Source organism: Myodes glareolus, chromosome 22, assembly GCF_982192425.1.
Source record: "Myodes glareolus chromosome 22, mMyoGla1.1, whole genome shotgun sequence".
NCBI lineage: Eukaryota > Metazoa > Chordata > Mammalia > Rodentia > Cricetidae > Myodes > Myodes glareolus.
In genome coordinates this window covers 38,247,300-38,264,936 of record NC_142047.1, presented here as the reverse complement: position 1 = coordinate 38,264,936, position 17,637 = coordinate 38,247,300, and the positions used below count along the sequence as shown (strand labels likewise).

Genomic DNA, 17,637 nt, shown 5'->3' with positions numbered 1-17,637 from the left:
TCCCACGATAATCCTCCTTGAAGCTACCAGCCGTTCTTGAGAGAATAGGAATCCTGCATTTTACACTACAGTCCTCGTCTATAAATAAGGGGCCTACAGGAGCTGTATGACGTTCCTGGCGGTTACGTGACTTGTAGATACAGTCGTTGAGACAAAGCTAGATTCTGACTTCCGGCTCTTCTCCCCCTCATCAGGTTTCCTCCAGCCCTCTCCTCATAGGGCCCACCCAGAAGCGGCTCAGTGTCAGCGCCAGTGTCGGAGGTGAGACCGGGCTGATGAGCTGTGTGCTCCCAGATGAACTTCTCGTTCAGATCCTAGCTGAGCGGATACAGGTGCGTGCACACCCACCCACACAAAGCTGCAGGCTTGGAACTCACCTGCTGAACCTGTGCTGAGAGCCCAGATTGCTAGACCATCAGCCACCCTCAGCGGCTCAGAGCCCATTGGTCTCTCAACAGCCACTTGCTTATCCCTTTGACAGCTCTTGCCCATGGTCTCTGCCTTCCCTGCAGTCTGAAGCTGCTCTTTAAAGATGCAGGGAGCAGATTACACATCAAAACAAACGAGTAAATAAAGCAGAAGGAGCAATGGGTTAAAAAGTATAATGTAAGCAAATGAAAGTTAGAGTTTGACTGGCAGGGCGATATACACCTGAAATCCCAGCATTCAGGAAGCTGGGGCTGGGGCGTTGTGGATTTGAGACCAGATTGGCCTGCATAGTGAAATCTTGTCTCCAAAATAAAGCATGGCTCTCTGTAAATTGCTGTTAAAAATGTTTTCATTATGTAATGTGAAAAAGATTAGTATGTAAAACAAAATGACCCTTTATATGTTTGCAAATAATGTCACATGCATGGTAAACAACAGCTCCTGTCGGATGAGTTAAGTGTTGCTCGCTTTGGTTAGCAGATCTAGGGATTTTAGATCTCCTTTACTCTTTCTAAATTCTTTTAAAGGACATACTGCTTTTAAGGTCAAAACCAATATGACGATTTTTTTAAGAACCTGAGGGGCCTAGAGCTGCGGCTCAGTGGAAGAGTGCCTGCCTGCCTGCCTGCCTGCCTGCCTGCCTGCCTGCTTGCTCAAGGCCTTGGTTTGATCTCCAGCAGGACACATGAAAATGTACTTAACTGATCTGCAGTCATGACCAGCAGGACCTAGGAGGGCCAGAGCTGTGTTTACTTTGGTTTCTCACACTGGGCCACTAAAAGTGAACATTTCTTTTGTGTGTGTGTGTGTGTGTGTGTGTGTGTGTGTGTGTGTGTCTGTGTGTTCATATTTGTCTATATGTGTGCATATGAGTTGGGGGAGAAAGGTACACATATACATGGAAACCTGAAATTGATAATTTCGGGTGTCTTTCTCAACTGCTCTTCACTTTTTCTTTATGGAGTTAGGGTCTCTCTCTCTCTCTCTCTCTCTCTCTCTCTCCCTCTCTCTCTCTCTCTCTCTCTCTCTCTCTCCCTCTCTCTCTCTCTCTCTCTCTCTCTCTCTCTCTCTTTCTCTTTCTCTCTGAAGTCAGAGATTATCAATTACTAGACTATCTGGCTAATCTAGTTAGCAAGCTAACTGCAGAGACCCCATCTTGGCCTCCCAAGATTACAAGCAACACCCATACCTGCCTGATACCTACTTAAATGCTGGAAATTCAACTCCATTCCTCTTGCTTGTTCCTGGTCACCCGTGTCTCCACTGAGCTCTTTTGAGTAAATACTAAACTATAGGAGAAGTCATCCTTCAGTGGTCACATCACCAGAATCCTTCTGCTCCAGTTACACTGCCAAAGTCATTCCTCTCCTAGGCAGTGCGACCACTAAGAAAAGTATGGGTCTGGGAGACAACTTAGTGGCAAAACATTTGTCTGGCACCTCATAAAATCTGGGCATGATGGTATGTACTTATAATCCAAGGTCTGGGGAGGCAGAGACCAAAGGATCCCCAAGACTCACTAATCAGCTAGTCTAGTGGAATTGGTGAACCCCAAGTCCCAATCAGAGACCTCATTTAAAAATAAATAAGCAAAAAGAGGTGGGTGGCTCTCAAGGAATAACGCCTGAGGTTGTCCTCTGGCTTCCACATGCATATGTCTGCATGTTCACCTGTACACAAGCATGTACATACATGTACACACACATGCACACACGGAAAGAGAAGTGCCGGTGGCCTTCATGTTACTGCTGCTCTGACGGCCTGTTTCTCTGCCCGTGGGAACCCTGCCCTTTTCTTTCCTTTGCATCTTATTTCCATATACCTCATGGATCTTTCTAGACCTTTTGACACTTTCTTTGTTCTTTTATTCTTTTGTTGTTGTTGTTGTTTGTTTGTTTGTTTGTTTGTTCATTGTTTTTCAAGACTTGGTTTCTCTGTAGCTTTGGAGCCCATCCTGGAACTATAAACCAGGCTGGCCTTGAACTCACAGAGATCTGCCTGCCTCTGCCTCCCAAGTGCTGGGATTAAAGACATGAACCGTCAAGCTGTTTCTTTATTCTACACAGGGAGATGAAATAAATCCCCTGGTCTCCCATCGCCTGCCATCACACCCCTTCATAGCTACCTAGGCATTTAGTCTTCATTTACACTTGGAGGCACCAGTACATTCTATAAAACCAGCTCCTTCATTTCGCATCAGCGCCTGGACTTGGGTCTCATGGTGTTTATTTTGGAGCCCAGTGGGTATGCAGAACCAGACAAAAGAACAAGCCTTCTCTCTCTCATAGAGAGCAGCTGATCTTCAGCCTGAAATAACCATCTTGTTCTCTGTGCTTGCAGCTGAGTGACTGCTTCAGAGGCGTGGTGTTCGATAGCCTGGATACACTCTTTGCTCGGAGTGCGCCCTCTGCCCTCCTCTGCCTGCTGAAGGCCATCGGCAGTCGGGAGCACATATATGTCCTCAACATGGCTCAGGACTATGTGGCCATGAAAGCCCAGGAGAAGGCCAAAAAGGAGCTAGAAGGCAAGCCCCCGCCCTCCCTGGCCATCCTTCCCAAGCCCAACAGGGCTTCCCTTGCCATGGGGCTTTGTACTTTTCAACTTGCTGCCCTGGTGCGATAATCCATCCAATGGGCTGAAATGACGTTGTTACTTCTGTGTCTCATTGGCACCTTACCTCTGCCATGGGAAGTGACTGGGGCACTTGTTTCTAATTGGAAACAGGCTAAGGAGAACACACTGTGGGCACATCCTGACCTAGGTTGTTTGGCTTGCCGGTCTGGTTTAGACAGCCACATAGTTCCTTTGACCTAATGGGGCTATTTTGTACACTTTGGGTCATTTTATCCTCACCAGTGAAGATTATTGCCCCATTTTACAGATGAAGATAGTAAAGCCCCACAATACTGAAAGTCTTCTCAGGATCACATGATAGCCAAATGGAATGGAATGTTGTAGGTGTAGGAAGGATTGTAAACTCATGGCCAGCCTGGGCTGCAGGATTGTAAACTCATGGCCAGCCTGGGCTGCACAGCCAAACTCCAAGTACAGTACACTCAGGGTGAGCCACTTCTCTCACTAACTTAATGGCTTGAAAAAAATTAGCAATTAAAAAATTGATTGGAAGCTAGATAATAAGGGTCAGAAAGATGGTTCTGTGGGTAAAGGTGCTTGCTACCAAGCTTGACAACCTGAATTCAATCCCTGGGACCCACATGGTAGAAGGAGAGCACCAGCTCCCACAAGTTGTCCTCTGAAATCTGTATGTGGACCGTGGTGCACAGAGAGAGAGAGAGAGAGAGAGAGAGAGAGAGAGAGAGAGAGAGAGAAAGAGAGAGAGAAAATAAATGCAATTTTAGGACTGAAGAGATGGCTAAGAGGTTAAGAGCATTGCCTTCCAAAGGTCCTGAGTTCAATTCCCAGCAACCACATGGTGGTTCACAACCATCTGTAATGGGGTTTGGTGCCCTCTTCTGACCTGCAGGCACACACACAGACAGAATATTGAATACATAATAAATAAATAAATATTTTTTAAAAATAAAATAAATAAATGCAATTTTAAGAAGAAAATTGATACGAAAATATAAAAATAATGTCACTTGAATTATTATTAGTTTAGTCAGAAGTAAGTCAACAAAGTGTGGCCCACGGGGGAGGGCTTGGGGACTACTGCCAACACTGTCCCCAGGAGATAGAGTCCTGTCTCGGAGAAGCATCGGTTCTGGATACTCAACTGTGCTTCACTTGGGCTTTCATCTCAGGGCACCGTCTTCACGACTCTTTGTTTTAAAGAAAGGGAATATTTAAAGTACTTCATTCATGGACAGAACTCAGTCTGCGTCCTCACATTCTCATGGGAACCGTGAGCAGGCTCCTTTGAAGTGTTTCGGCCTCCTGCTTCCTGTTATCTAGAACACTTTTCTATGATGATCAACCTGAAAAGGGCTTATTATTAATAATTATTATTATTTTCTTGATAATCTCTCGTCACACTCTCGCTTTTGTGGCTAACCCTGTCTCTGAATCCCCTGCTTCCCTCCTATAAAGAATCTTTTGATGGGACTCTGGCTAATTCAGTCATGTCTGCAGAAGTCCTTCTGCCATGGAAAACCCCGCATTCACAAGTTTAAGGATTGAGACCTAAGCGTCTTTGGGGACCACTACTCAGCCAATCATAGACGGAACCAAACTTGGCACTGTAGAGATAAAGGAAACCCAGCAGGGACTGGGATGCCATCTCCCCTCCCGCTGTCACTGTGTGGGCAAAGCTGCTAAGACCTTGACCTCCCTCTACCCCTCACTCCACAGAGCGCAAACGCAAGGAAGCTATTGCGAAGGAGAAGGAGCGGCTCCAAACCCTAGATGAGGAAGAATATGATGCCCTGACACCAGAAGAGAAAATCGCATTTGACCGTGAGGTTCGGCAGGCTCTCCGGGAGAGAAAGAAGAGGTGGGAACCAATGGCTGGCCACATCTGGCTGCCTCTGTATGACCCTCAGTCTGGGCAGCTCGAGTCAATGAGCACAGCCCTCAGTGTCCCTCTCTAGGGACTATGCAGGAACTAGATTCCTCCCCGTGCCATGTAGCACTCCAGAAAGCTGGGCCTGCAAGCTCAGGCTGTCCGTCTCACAAACAGCCTTCCTGTCGTCAGACATCATGGGCATGGGCATTATGGTCTGGGCTTTCCAACATTAGAGGGTGCAGAGCTATGTTACTCAGCTATGATATACGCCCATTTTTTCCTCTCACTGACTCTGAAAGAAGATTGTAAGTCTCCTTCTCCCCACCCACAGCATACCTTCATCCTTTCCCCTATATCGGAGAAATGTCTATTCATCAAGATGCATAACAAGCTTAGCTTTGGCAGCCTGGAAATGTTTCTTTATCACCAAGGCTGCAGCGCATTTGCGTCATAGAGCACATCTGAGCCCCAGAGCTCAGCAGCAGCTGTTTGTAGTATGCATGTGCATGCACGCGCATTCACACACACACCATGAAGGATGCAGATGTAGCCTCAGTGAGCAGCAAGTCACAGCAACCAGGAGCAACTATAGATTTGTGGAGATGAAGAGATAGGTAAATCAGGGCTTCCTAAGCTTTTGTGCGCTTGTGTCCTTGCCTAAGAAATGCTTGTGCGTGGCCTCAGAGAATATAGACAAATTAATGTTCAACCCAAGCATTCTCTGGTATCAGAATAAAATTTATCTTGTTTTAACTATTCGTTGGTATACATATAATTTTGCTAATTATTAAATATAGAAGTAAATTTGTATAGTAATGATATATATGTACTTTTTCTTTTGAGACAGGGTCTCACTGTGTAGATTAGGCTGGTCTCAAACTCAAAACTCACAGAGATCTTCTTGCCTATGCCTCCCAAGTGCTAGGATTAAAAGTGTATGTCACCACAACCGTTTACTTGTTTATTTTTATATAAAGAATTAAATTTTTGGTACTGGAGGACAAAGAGTATCTTCAGCATTTTTCAGAATTGACTGCTTATTTTTAATTTGTGGTAATAACCGTTGGGAACACTTTCATATAAATATGTAGTACAAAATATCAGAAGTCTGTTTATTTTTCAAAATTTTCTGGAAGTTCTGTCTTAATCTCAAGCCAAAATTCATTTCAAAATTCTTTTAGAATGAAACTCAAAATAGAAACTCATACAGCAGTTTTTAAAATCAATCAAGCATTCTAATGCAGTGACATGCTAATTTGATACTTCCACGATTAAAAAAAAAGGTAGAAAAAATACTTTAAGTCTTTCTTTTCCATAATTGAGCTATTCTGTTTATATAAAAGCAGAAAACTTTGTACAGTAAAAACCCTGCAATTCATGACATGCAGCAGTCTCGAATCTGAGCCAAACAGCTTCTTTGACTCTGCATGCATGGTGTGATGGCGTGCACAGCATAGGGGGAATGTTGAGAGCCAAGGCTACATGGAGCATTACGGCATACACCTTTCATTCTAGCACTCTGGAGGCTGAGGCAGGCAGGTCTCTGTGAGTTCCAAGCCAGCCTGGTCTACATGGTATTTGATTTTTAATTAATTTTTGGCTCTTGCATATCCAGAAACTTTTTACTATTGCCAGATTGTTCACAGCCGCTGAATTCAGTTACATAATCCCATCCAGTGTTGTGATCCCCAGGTTACAAAGCTACGGGTTAGCTATTTTCAGAAGTGCCTTCTGTTCGCTTCTTCCCGTGTGGGGCCCACTTTGATACCTCTGCTATTAGCCACACGGGCAGACAGGGCTGAACACACAGAACAAAGGGAAAGAAAACCAGGAAGAGAGGACTGGCCTTCCGGAGCCAGCATCCTGGCTCTTAGCCAGCTGGACTAGGACTGATATTCAAAGCACACATTCCTTCATGTCTGAACACAGATGTGAGGGTGTAGGGGAGTGGACAGCACCTGCACTGATGCCACGGCTGCCCTTGAACATTCTTTCTCAGTGATCAGGCCTACTTTCAGCCTTCTCTTTCCCGTGAAAAGAGACAGGAATAGAAATACAGATAAATTTAAAAATTCTAATTGCATTTAATTCATCAGAGATTTGTTGAATGTGGCCCCCTTCCTTCCTTCCTTCCTTTCTTTCTTCCTTCCTCCCTCCCTCCCTTCCTTCCTTCCCTCTCTTCTTCCTTTCAAGAAAGCTTTGCCCAGGGTCTCTACTACTGGTGGTCCCAGCTGGGCAGGTGAAATGGGAGGCCCTAAACTTTCTTTTCTGTGTGTGGCTCGATGCAGGGAGCTGGAAAGGCTGGCCAGGGAGATGCATGAGAAGAAGCTGCAGCAGGAGCTGGAGCGGCAGAAGGAAGAGGACGAGCTGAAACGAAAGATCAAAAAGCCTAAACCGGGTCCTGCAAAGGAGGAGCCACCCCTCAAGAAGTCACAAGTCCCCCCAAACAAGCAGGTAGCAGCCCTTACTTGCTCCTTGCTGAGAAGCAAAGAGCCACCACGGTAACGGCAAACCAGCCCAGTGTCTCTACCATCCAGAAGCTCCACTATCCATGTTTTAGTTACATTAATATTGTGGTAGGGCAATAGGTAGTAGGACCAAGCCCAGTGCTATTAAGCGCTATATGTAGGTGCTGGGTTTGTGTTTCTCCTGGTCATACATTTTAACATCCCATGCATTCAGGACCGTGGTCCCCACCTATGGTTCAGAGTCCCAGAACCCTATCCAGTAATGTATTATAGTCTTTGCTCTTTCCTCTACTCACTACAGGATTGCGGATGGTGCTAAATAGTTAGTATTAAAGACTTGCCTCCAGGAGCATCGATAGGCTTGCAGCCACGTTTTTGAGCATGTTTACAGTACCAGGTATAAATTTCCTGCAGTGGAGCAGGCCTCAGACCCAATCAAGAGAACATTTGGTTAGTCCCATAAACACTCTGCCGCTATTGCGCCAGTGGGCACATCTTGCCTAGCAGGTCATTTGTAGCATGCAGTTCAATGCTGGTTAAGATCACTGATGTCTTTTCTCCCCCAGCAGCACCCTATGACACAGTAAAAGCCAACCAGTAAGGAGATAATTTCCTGATCAATTCGGTGTGATCTGTCTATGTCCTGCAGCTAAAGTATGTGATGTCTCAGCCTTGGGTCTTACCCTCTACTTGTGATGGGAAACCAAGGGCAATGGTAATAGCCTGCCTTGGGTCCTCCGGTTCCTCACCAACCACCACTTCCATGTTTTATTGGAAAAAAATTTAAAATAATCTATGCCAATTTAACATCCCAATTTTTATGTTTAATTACATTTATATTTATGTGTGTGTGTGTGTGTGTGTGCTATAGCATGAAAATAAAGGACAGAGGACAATGTATAGAAATCTGTTCTCTTCCATTTTGTGGGGCACAGAGGTCAAACTCAGGTCAACAGCCTTGGCAGCAGGTGTCTTAGCACGCTGAGCCATCTCGCCATCCCCAAACTTACTTCTTAGAGATAGCATTTCACAAACCATCAGCAAAAAAGGCTGTTCAGAGCCCAGTCACCCTAGAAGTCTGTCCAATGACTTCATCATAGTCTTCAGCCAGAATCTATTGGGGCTTTTAAGTGAAATTATATATATTTCCTTCTTAACTCAAGTGGCTGTGACCTGTGCCCTGCCCTTTCTATGTCCCTGGCCCAGGATGGAGGACAAGTAGCTTCAAGTGTGATCTGCTGACTTCAGTCCGAGCAGGAAGGACATAGACCAGGCATCTATTTAGAGACAAGCTGTGTGTGTGTCGCCTGAGCTTAGCACAAAACACATTTGACCATGTTCCTTGGGAAGACTTCTTGAGCCTTTCGAGACCCTTCTTGGTCTAATGTAGTCATCCGGTCTGAAAATGCTAGCTCAGGGGAAAACCAGCTGAGACCAGATACATCCTCTGGAAGTGGAAGGAAATATCAGTGTCAGGGGAGGCCAGAGGACGGACGGAAGGACTGGCATGCTTGAGAACCACCCAGTTTTTAAAACACAACTGAAAGCCCCCCTCCCACCCTGGTACCACATTCCACACCAACCCCCATGTCCTCACAGAGGCTCTGACAACTGAGGCCTCTTCTCATGAGCTGAAGAGGGATGCTGGAATTCTGAGTTAGAAGGTAGCTCTGACGAGTGCTTTCACGTGGCCACCTTGCTGGGCCGGGTTCAAGATGAACAAGCCAAAGCAGCAGAGTGAGATGAGAAGGAAAGCCAGCCAGCCCTTGGTCACTCAAGACTCCATGCCTGAAGCACCCCAAGACAGTGTTTCTCTGTGTCTCCCTGGCTGTCCCGGAAATCACTTTGTAGACCAGGCTGACCTAGAACACACAGAGACCCACCTGCTTCTGCCTCCCAAGTGCTGTCTTGAAAAAAAAAAACAAAAACAAATTATTTATTCAATGAACTTGGTAAACAGAAACCAAGCCTCACCCACTCTTCTTACTGTGCTTTCAAATTTATTTTGTGGGCTCTGATCTTTTCTCTTTGCTTAGATGAAATCCTTGGGTGGTTCTATCACTTTGGGACCATTCTTAGGTGACAGCAAATCCAGTCCAAGCTCATGATCACTGCCTTCAGCATAGCCCAGTGTCCCCCTTGCCAGCTAAATTGAGGGGTGCAGATTCATGTGACTTTAAAAATATTTATTTATGCTGAGTGGTGGTGGTGCACGCCTTTAATCCCAGAAATATGATACAAAAGCTCTGTAGTTTTAATAACTTCACATTAAGAGAACTCTTACTCCATGGGAGACACTGTTGTAAATTCCTCACATGAATCTGCACACGCAGTCGTTAACAGTCCTTTGATGTTCTTATTACTTTCCCCATTACACAGAGAGAGGACTAGGCTGTTGGCAGGGTCACAAAGCTGTAATACTGCGGGACTTGGATGGTCACTCTCTGTGTCCTCTCCCAGAGCACCTGAAAGCATGTCAGCAAACTGTCTTTGCTGGCCTTTTCCTATTGGTCCTTTAGCCCAGCGGCCCTAGAACTGAAATGCCGGGGCACCTGTCTCAAAATTTACGAGGCAGAGCCCACATCTACAATGTAAAACCACGAGGCAGAAGTTCCGACGCAGCTCCCCACCATACACACAAAGTGCTTCCCAAACTTCCCGGACCTAGGGAAGTACCAGAATCGTAGGCCACCTGGTGAAACAAGATGGCCCTCACTGTCCAGCACGCAGTTTTGCTTGTCTTTAATAAGTTGTTTGATGCATAATTCATATGTTCTGCCTTCTAGGTTCCTGCCACTACTGCCAAGTTAGAAATCAAGATGGAATCAATAGAAAGGAAAATTTCTGTCAGAGAGCAGCCAACAGCTGAAGACCCCTCTAAGAGAAAGAAACCCACGACCGACAACGCCTTTGGATTTCCTATTGCCCAGGAACAAGAGGACAGTGAAGGAGACTTCCCAAAAGATGCGGACAAGATACTGGCCCAAAGGTTTAAAGTCTACGACTTCTGTCTAAAGGATGTTCAAAACATCCTCATGTACTGGGACCGCAAGCAAGGGATCCAGATGCCTCACGCAGGCATGGAAGAGGTGCCCCACGAAACCGATGATCAACGCCAGCCTCCTTCAGGTGGCGGCGGGCGCAGGGGCCGCAAGGATCGGGAGAGGGAGCGCTTGGAGAAGGAGAGGGCAGAGAAGGAGCGTCTGGAGAGGGAGAAGGCTGAGAGAGAGCGCCTGGAGAAGCTGCGGGCAATGGAGGAGCGGAGCGATGGGGAAGCGGAGGGGGAAGAGGAACATGAGGGGAAGAAGGATCTGGGGGTGCCCTTTATCAACATCCACACTCCGGACTTTGAAGGCATAAGTTGGAAGAATGCCCTGGAGAGTGAGAAGCTTCCCAAAGGAGATCAGGTACAAAGTCTTCTGTGGGATAAAACACATGAGGCCTCGGAACTGTTTCTTTGTATTGAAAGTCAGTATCCCCTCTGATGAATCTCTGATGCCTCCTTGTATACACAACAATAATGCCTAAAGGGACCCATCTACTCCATCTATCTGGCCTCATTAAAATCCATCTGTACTGTTGATCTTTAATATTGACAACTCTAGTAGCCGGGGAACTAGAGAGGTGTTTTGGAGTCCATCAAGAGACTTGTCTATTCCAAAATGTCTTGCCCACATGCTTCCCTTTGGGATGGGAATCAGTCTAGTAGGTAGCCTTTCACCACTCCCAACAGGATTGTGCCTTAAAAAGCAACCTCGACTGGTGGTTTAGGTGGAGGAGGATATATATTTGTCTGGGAACTATTTCTGTAAAAGATCAGAAAGTAAAATTCTAGGCTAAAGATCATACAGTCTTCCAAAAACTTCTCAGTTCGGCCTTCAGAGGGTGAAGACAACCACCAACGAGATACAGTGGGAATGGCCATGTTCCGATAACTTTTATTTACAAAAGCAAACCGCAGGCCAAAGCTGTCAGCGAGCAGGCAGAGTCACAGTTTGCTGACCTCTGGTTCATCAGAAACCAGGTAGACTCTTTAGAAGGACAGAAGATAGCCCTAGAGGGATGAATGGCAGGTAACAGTTGGAGGAGGGGAAAAGCAGTTCTTCACGGAGGCAAATTTAAGCGATTGGCCTTACTGCCGTTCTTGCCACAGCGGGTCCAGGGCAGGCTGAAGAGCACATGACACTTCCTCTACTCAACTCATAGTTTTGTTTCAGGAGTGAGCATGCCAGAAATTCTTTCCTTTTTGCCAAGAACATCTTCTTGTATAGTTTTCATGCCCTCCACATTTGGTTGGTTAGGCTGTTAACTTAGAAACTGCTGTCAGACTTACAACTTTTGCTGTGGATACTGTAACTCCTAGGAAGTAACTCCAGTTCCATGATAGGATGCTCCATGGTCCATGGGATGGGATGCAGATTACATGGAGGTCTTGACTTGGTAGGCCTACCAGGCTGCTTCGTCCACAGAACAGGCTATATATGCCCTATACTGTTGCGATGACAATCTCAACATTGAGTACTTATTCTAAGGACTTCTGCATGCTGGGAAGGAGCATGCTGCCCACTTTCCAGGCCCTTGTGGAACCTTTACTTTGTTTGGTGGGTTTTTGTCTTTGCTGTATATAATCTGCCCCCAACCCAACTTCTGTTTATCTTTGGAAAGAAGAACATTTAAAGCAAAATGAACATCAAATATGAGAATGAATGAACCAGATCTATGCTACAGACATCTGAACCTTAAGAGCTGATCTGTTTAAATTAAACAGCCCTATGGAGGGTTAGGCCATTTACTGTATCAACCTAGTTCCTGCCCTAATAGAGTTTATATTTCTATAAAAGGCAGACAAACTGTCACAATAAAGTGTGACAAAGGCAATGAGAAATACAGAGCATAAACATCCCACAGTAAGAGCCTCCAGGGAGGTCCAAAAAGCCTGGCACAGCCAATTCAGAGGCCCATCCTTCTCTTGGAGTCTCTCAGAGGGCTGAGGGCAGGGAAGGTTGCATGGGCCACCCTTGTTCATTCTGACAGGGTGTGGACTGGCGCACAATCTTCACAGGTAATTAATGCAAACCTTTTCCTTTAGATCCTGGACCTCCTAGGCCTGGGGTCCTCCGGACCACCCATTCCAGCTCCTGCCTTGTTCTCCATCATCTCTTACCCAGTGAAGCGGCAGTCTTCGGTTGCCACCCAGATCCTGAAGCACTTTGTGTTTGTGGTTCCACCAAATGATGACCTCGCCCTGTTGGACGAGAAAAAAGACTTAGAAGGAGACTCTGATCTCTTCCTCAACACCATGGTAGCCAAGGTAAGGGATCCGCAACTGGTCTTGCACTTGGCAGGGTTCACAGGACGGGGAGGAAGGCCACCCCCACATGTCAGCAGTCTGAATCTGGCATGAGACTTGTATCTCTGGGCCTCTTGCCTGAGGGGCCTCCACGAACTCCCGTCACTGCATGCCATGTCGTGTGTGTGTGTGTGTGTGTGTGTGTGTGTGTTTGTGTGTGTGTGTGTTATTTTCTTTTCCCATTCATCTGTTACTGAACACCTAGGCTGACTACCTAGCTTGGCTCTTGTAAAAAGTGCCACAATCAACATGGATGAGCAAGTGTATCTGTAGTATATTGACATGGATTCCTTTGAGTGTATTCTCAGGAGTGGGATAGTTGGATCACGTGTGCTTTAGTCTTTTCTTTGTTGAGGAACCTTCATACTGGTTTCCATAGTGGCCTACGTAGTTTACATTTCTGACAGCAGGTGTGTAAGGAGCCTCAGTGTAGTTTTGATTCGCATTTCCCTGATGCTGAGGGTCTGGGGGGTTTTGGTTGTTTTTCTTTTTCTTTTTTCAAGTGTCGATCATTTGTACTTGTCTTTTGAGAAGTAACTTTCTTTTCATGTGCCTGTTTATTGATTGACATTTGAGGGAGGTATTTAATTTCTGGGTTTTTCATCTATTCTAGATATTAATCCACTGTTCAGATACATAGCTGACAGAAATTCTCTCTTGTTCTGTGAGTTTGTCTTCACTCTACCGATGGCTTCCTGAGCTATCCAGAAGCTTCTGGCTTCAGGTGATCCCGTTTGTTCAGTCTTGAGATGACTTCCTGAGCCGTTGGAGCCCCTCTCAGCCCCTGCCTGTGCCTGTATCTCAAAGTGTTCTGCCTGTCTTTTCCTCTCTATGTTTCAAAGTTTTAAATCTTACATTGAAGTTTTGATATGTTTTGAATTGCTTTTGGGTGAAAAAGATGGGTGTAGGTAGTCTCATCCTTTACACATGGGTACCCGATTTTTCTAGCACTGTCCTGTGAAGATAACTGCCTCTTCTCAATAGATGTTTTAGCACGCATTATATAGTTAACAAAATGAGGGGACTTGTTTCTTGGTCATCTACTCCATTCTACCAGTCCGGGTGCTTTGTCACCGAGCTCTCTAGTGTAAGATGAGCTCGGGGGGGGGGGGGGGTGATGCCACAGCATTGCTCTTTTTCCTCAGGATTGCTCTGGAGATCCAGAACCTTTGTACCTCCATGTGAAACTTGGGATTATTTTTCTGTCATGTGACTGTTGTCATCAGAATTTTGAGAGGACCTGCATTAAACCTGTGGATGGCTCTTAGGAGTGTGGCCATTTTCACAATATTAATTCTGCCAGGCTATGAGCACAAGAAGTCTTCCTGTGTTCTAGTGTCTTCTTCAGTTTCTTTCTTCAACTGAAACTAGCTAATAATGCTGATGTGTGTGTATCAGTGGGTGTGAATGTGTGCATAATGCATGTGTGTTAGTGGTGTGAGCGTGGGTATAATGTGTGTAAGTATCATCAGGTGTGAATGTGTATATAATGTATGTGTATCAGCGGGTGTGAGTGTGGGTATAATGTGTATGTATCAGTGGGTGTGAGTGTAATGTGTGTGTCAGCGAATGTAGTATGGATATAGGCTAGGAACTCAGAAAGAATACAAGACCACTAGAGGGGCAAAAATGTATTGAGGAGGGACGACATGACACTTGAAGCAGAAAAAGAGGTTATGCGGGGGGGACTACGTGTACAGGGGCCGTCGGGGATGAGAAAGAAGAGGAGGGAGAAGAATCAGAAACAGATGTTGTTTGAAAATGCCATAATGAAACACAATACTGCGGATACTAATCTTGACAAACTGGCTCTTTTCAAAGGGTACATAGATTTGTTCTAAAACTAAGGTAATTCACAGTACAAGAATACAAAGATATGGGTGAAGGAAACACACACCACTAGGGAAAAGTTAGATTATTAAAGAAATTACCATGGGAAGATTGGACATTATGCACGAAGTCACTTCTTAATCTCCTTGCCTAACAATATGTGAAAATAAACTTTAGTTGAACTAATTTTTTAAGTTAATAAAATGAAATCATGTAAAAATAGAAGAAGTTATACATACAATTCATGAAAGATATCACAGAAAGAAATAGATTTGAGCAATAATATATGCATATTAAAATTATATCCATGGCCTTTTATCCCAAGGGCAGAATGGTGACCCAACATTTACCCCTTTGTAAATGCTAGCTCCTACAAGCCACACACTGCCCAACAGGAAATGAAACCATCAGTAAGCCCCGTCTGCCTCACGATGAGGTTCTAGCCCATGTCCAGTAACAGGCGGAAAATCAGCGGCATTGGTGGGTGTGCCTCAGCAGAACAGAGTGCCCGGTGGTGACTCTGCAAAGACAAGGTAGAGAGGGAGAGGGAGCACCGTCGGAAGTGGCTACTGCGCCGACCCCTCCTTCCGAAAACTGACCCTGTCAGAGAAACAACTAAGCAATCTTCAACCTGCCATTTGAGGGGGAGCTCTAGCTCTTTTGCAATTGACAAGGAAAACTTCATTCTTAGGCCAGAAAAATAATAGCTGAAAATATAAAATTTTGATAGAATTAGAGCATCATAATTGGACATACATCAGAGGAACTTGATTAAAATTTGCTACAGAAATGTAGCAAAAAATTGCAATGTGATATTTACAATATATGACCACTTGGGAACTGTCTTAATTGCCTTTTGGTTCCTGTGAAGAGACACCATGACCAAGGCAGCTTGTAAAAGGAAGCATTTAATGGGGGGCTTGCTTGCCTTTTCAGAGGGTGAGTGCAGGACCGTCATGGCTGGGTGCATAGCCGCAGGCAGGCAGGCATTGCTCTGGAGCAGTAGCTAAGTACTTATATCTTATCTGCCAGTCAGAGACAGGGAAAGAAAGATTGGCCTGGCATGGACCTTTGAACCTCAAAGCCCTTCCCAGTGACACACCTCCTCCAACAAGGTCACACCTCTTAATCCTTCCCCAAACTGTTCCCCTAGCTGGGGACCAAGCTCTCAAATATATGAGGCTCCTTCAGCCCACCACAGGAACACATAGCTATAAAAATGCATGCCTAAGACACACATGGAAGTATGCATGTGTATTGTGTGCACTGTGCATTACAGGAGTATTGTTCACACCCTTGGCTCTGGCTGACTCCACTGTGGCAGTACAGGAGATAGTCCTTGTTCTGAGGAGTCATGGGCTGAAGTACTTAGAAGCAGAGCGTCAGGTTGATGGGCTCTAGAACCATTGCTGAGACAAGCCTCTGGGCATGTGTGGGGGAATTTTCTAGATTAGATTAATTGGGATGGAAAGACCAACCGTAAATGTGGGTGATGCCATTCTGTTGGAAATCCTGAGCTGAAGAAAAGGAGAAAGCCAGCTGGTCACGAGCATTGTCTCCCTGCTTCCTGGCTGAGAGGGCAGCATGGCCAGCTCCCTAGCCCTCCTGCCTCCGTGACTCCCCCGCCTTGATAGACTCAAAGTGGGAGCCCAAATAACCCTTCCTTAAGTTGCCTTTGCCAGGTTTTTCATAATAGCAACACATAAAGGTTAAGACAGCAAATAAATTAAAATTAAAAAAAATTAGATCAAGAAGCATGAGGAATGCACTAGAAAAAAATAGAAATGCTTATTAAATGTGACCAATTAGATACAAGTGTTGATTTGTACTCCATCCCCAAAATAGTAAGAGATTCTTTTAAATCCTGTTTAAACCCTAAGAACAAAGAAAAGAAGAAAGGAAATGGTGGGGAGTAGAATATGCCAATAAAATATTAACCATCATGTGGCAGGTGGCCGGAGAAACTGGCCCAGGCGGTGCCAAGGAAGTTGAATGCCCAGCTGGCTATGATGGGACCCTGCCAGGAGCTGAAATTTATCCCATATGTTCCATGTCAGCTTTAAGATTGCTCTAGGGTTTCTACTTCCTCCTCGGGGGACAGAGTACCCAGAGAAACGCTGGCCTTGTCACTAACCCACGAAGCTGGCACTACTCTTTCCTTGAGGCCAGCACCTGCTGCTCACCACCCAGACTTCAGACACGCTGTAGGCACCTCTGCCTTTGCTGTGTGCCAGGGTATTTAAGCCTTTGTTCTCCTTTTGAATTAAGGCCCTAGAGGAACCGACCTCTCCATCTAAGGGGAGCAAGCAGAAAACGAAAGAAAAATCAGAACAAGCTCGTGAAACTCAGAAGGAAAAACGTCGGACAAACTACAGCAGAAAAGGCCTCACCGGGGGACCATCAGGGACTGTTGCCCCAATGTCTGACATCGACCAGAACAGCTTTGACGGGGAGCACTCCCAGGAAAAGTTCATCAAGTAGGCCTTGCAGCAACCAGGGAGAGGGAGGGTGCACAGTCGTTACAGCACCAGAGAGGGACAGGGCTGCCCTGCCTAAGGCCTCCCAGCCTGCCATGCCTAACCCCAGTGACACAGGACCTGTCCTAGCCACTTCCCCTGTCCTCCCTCAGCCAGGAGCATGGTTACTTTAAAAGCCTGTGTGGTTGTTTCAGGCTGAATCACTTCCGGTGGATTGTGCCTCCCAATGGAGAGGTGACTTTGAGAGTGCATTTCTCCTCTGTTGATGTTGGCAACTATGACCAAACGTTTAATTTCGAGCTCCTTGGGACCCGCCGCCAGTACCAGCTCTACTGCCGTGGAGTCTGTACCTACCCGGACATCTGCAAAGACCCAAAGTAAGTGGATTTTATTTTCAAAGAAAAAGTCAAAAACTATGTTTTGGAATCCACTCATCCCAAGGCACCTTGAACAAGGTACATATTAATAATACATGGGGACCAGCGAAAATGCTCAATGGGTAAAATATGCTTGCTGCCCAGCATGTGTGCATACACACACACATATGCACACTAAATATAACAATAACAACAACAACAATACCATTGAACTGGGAACACATTCCAGACCCTCTTGTAC

General features: G+C 45.6%; 1 protein-coding gene across 1 annotated transcript in view; it reads left to right on the top strand.

Moving 5' to 3' along the window:
- The window catches only part of Hydin (HYDIN axonemal central pair apparatus protein), a 337,184-nt gene that overhangs the window by 249,035 nt on the left and 70,512 nt on the right, over positions 1-17,637 (top strand). Inside the window, exons 42-49 of the mRNA XM_048437266.3 lie at positions 195-332; positions 2,770-2,953; positions 4,741-4,882; positions 7,183-7,348; positions 10,149-10,769; positions 12,452-12,673; positions 16,811-17,019; positions 17,214-17,396. Coding sequence (XP_048293223.3) covers positions 195-332; positions 2,770-2,953; positions 4,741-4,882; positions 7,183-7,348; positions 10,149-10,769; positions 12,452-12,673; positions 16,811-17,019; positions 17,214-17,396 — 1,865 coding nt within the window. The remainder of the gene's footprint in view (positions 1-194; positions 333-2,769; positions 2,954-4,740; positions 4,883-7,182; positions 7,349-10,148; positions 10,770-12,451; positions 12,674-16,810; positions 17,020-17,213; positions 17,397-17,637) is intronic.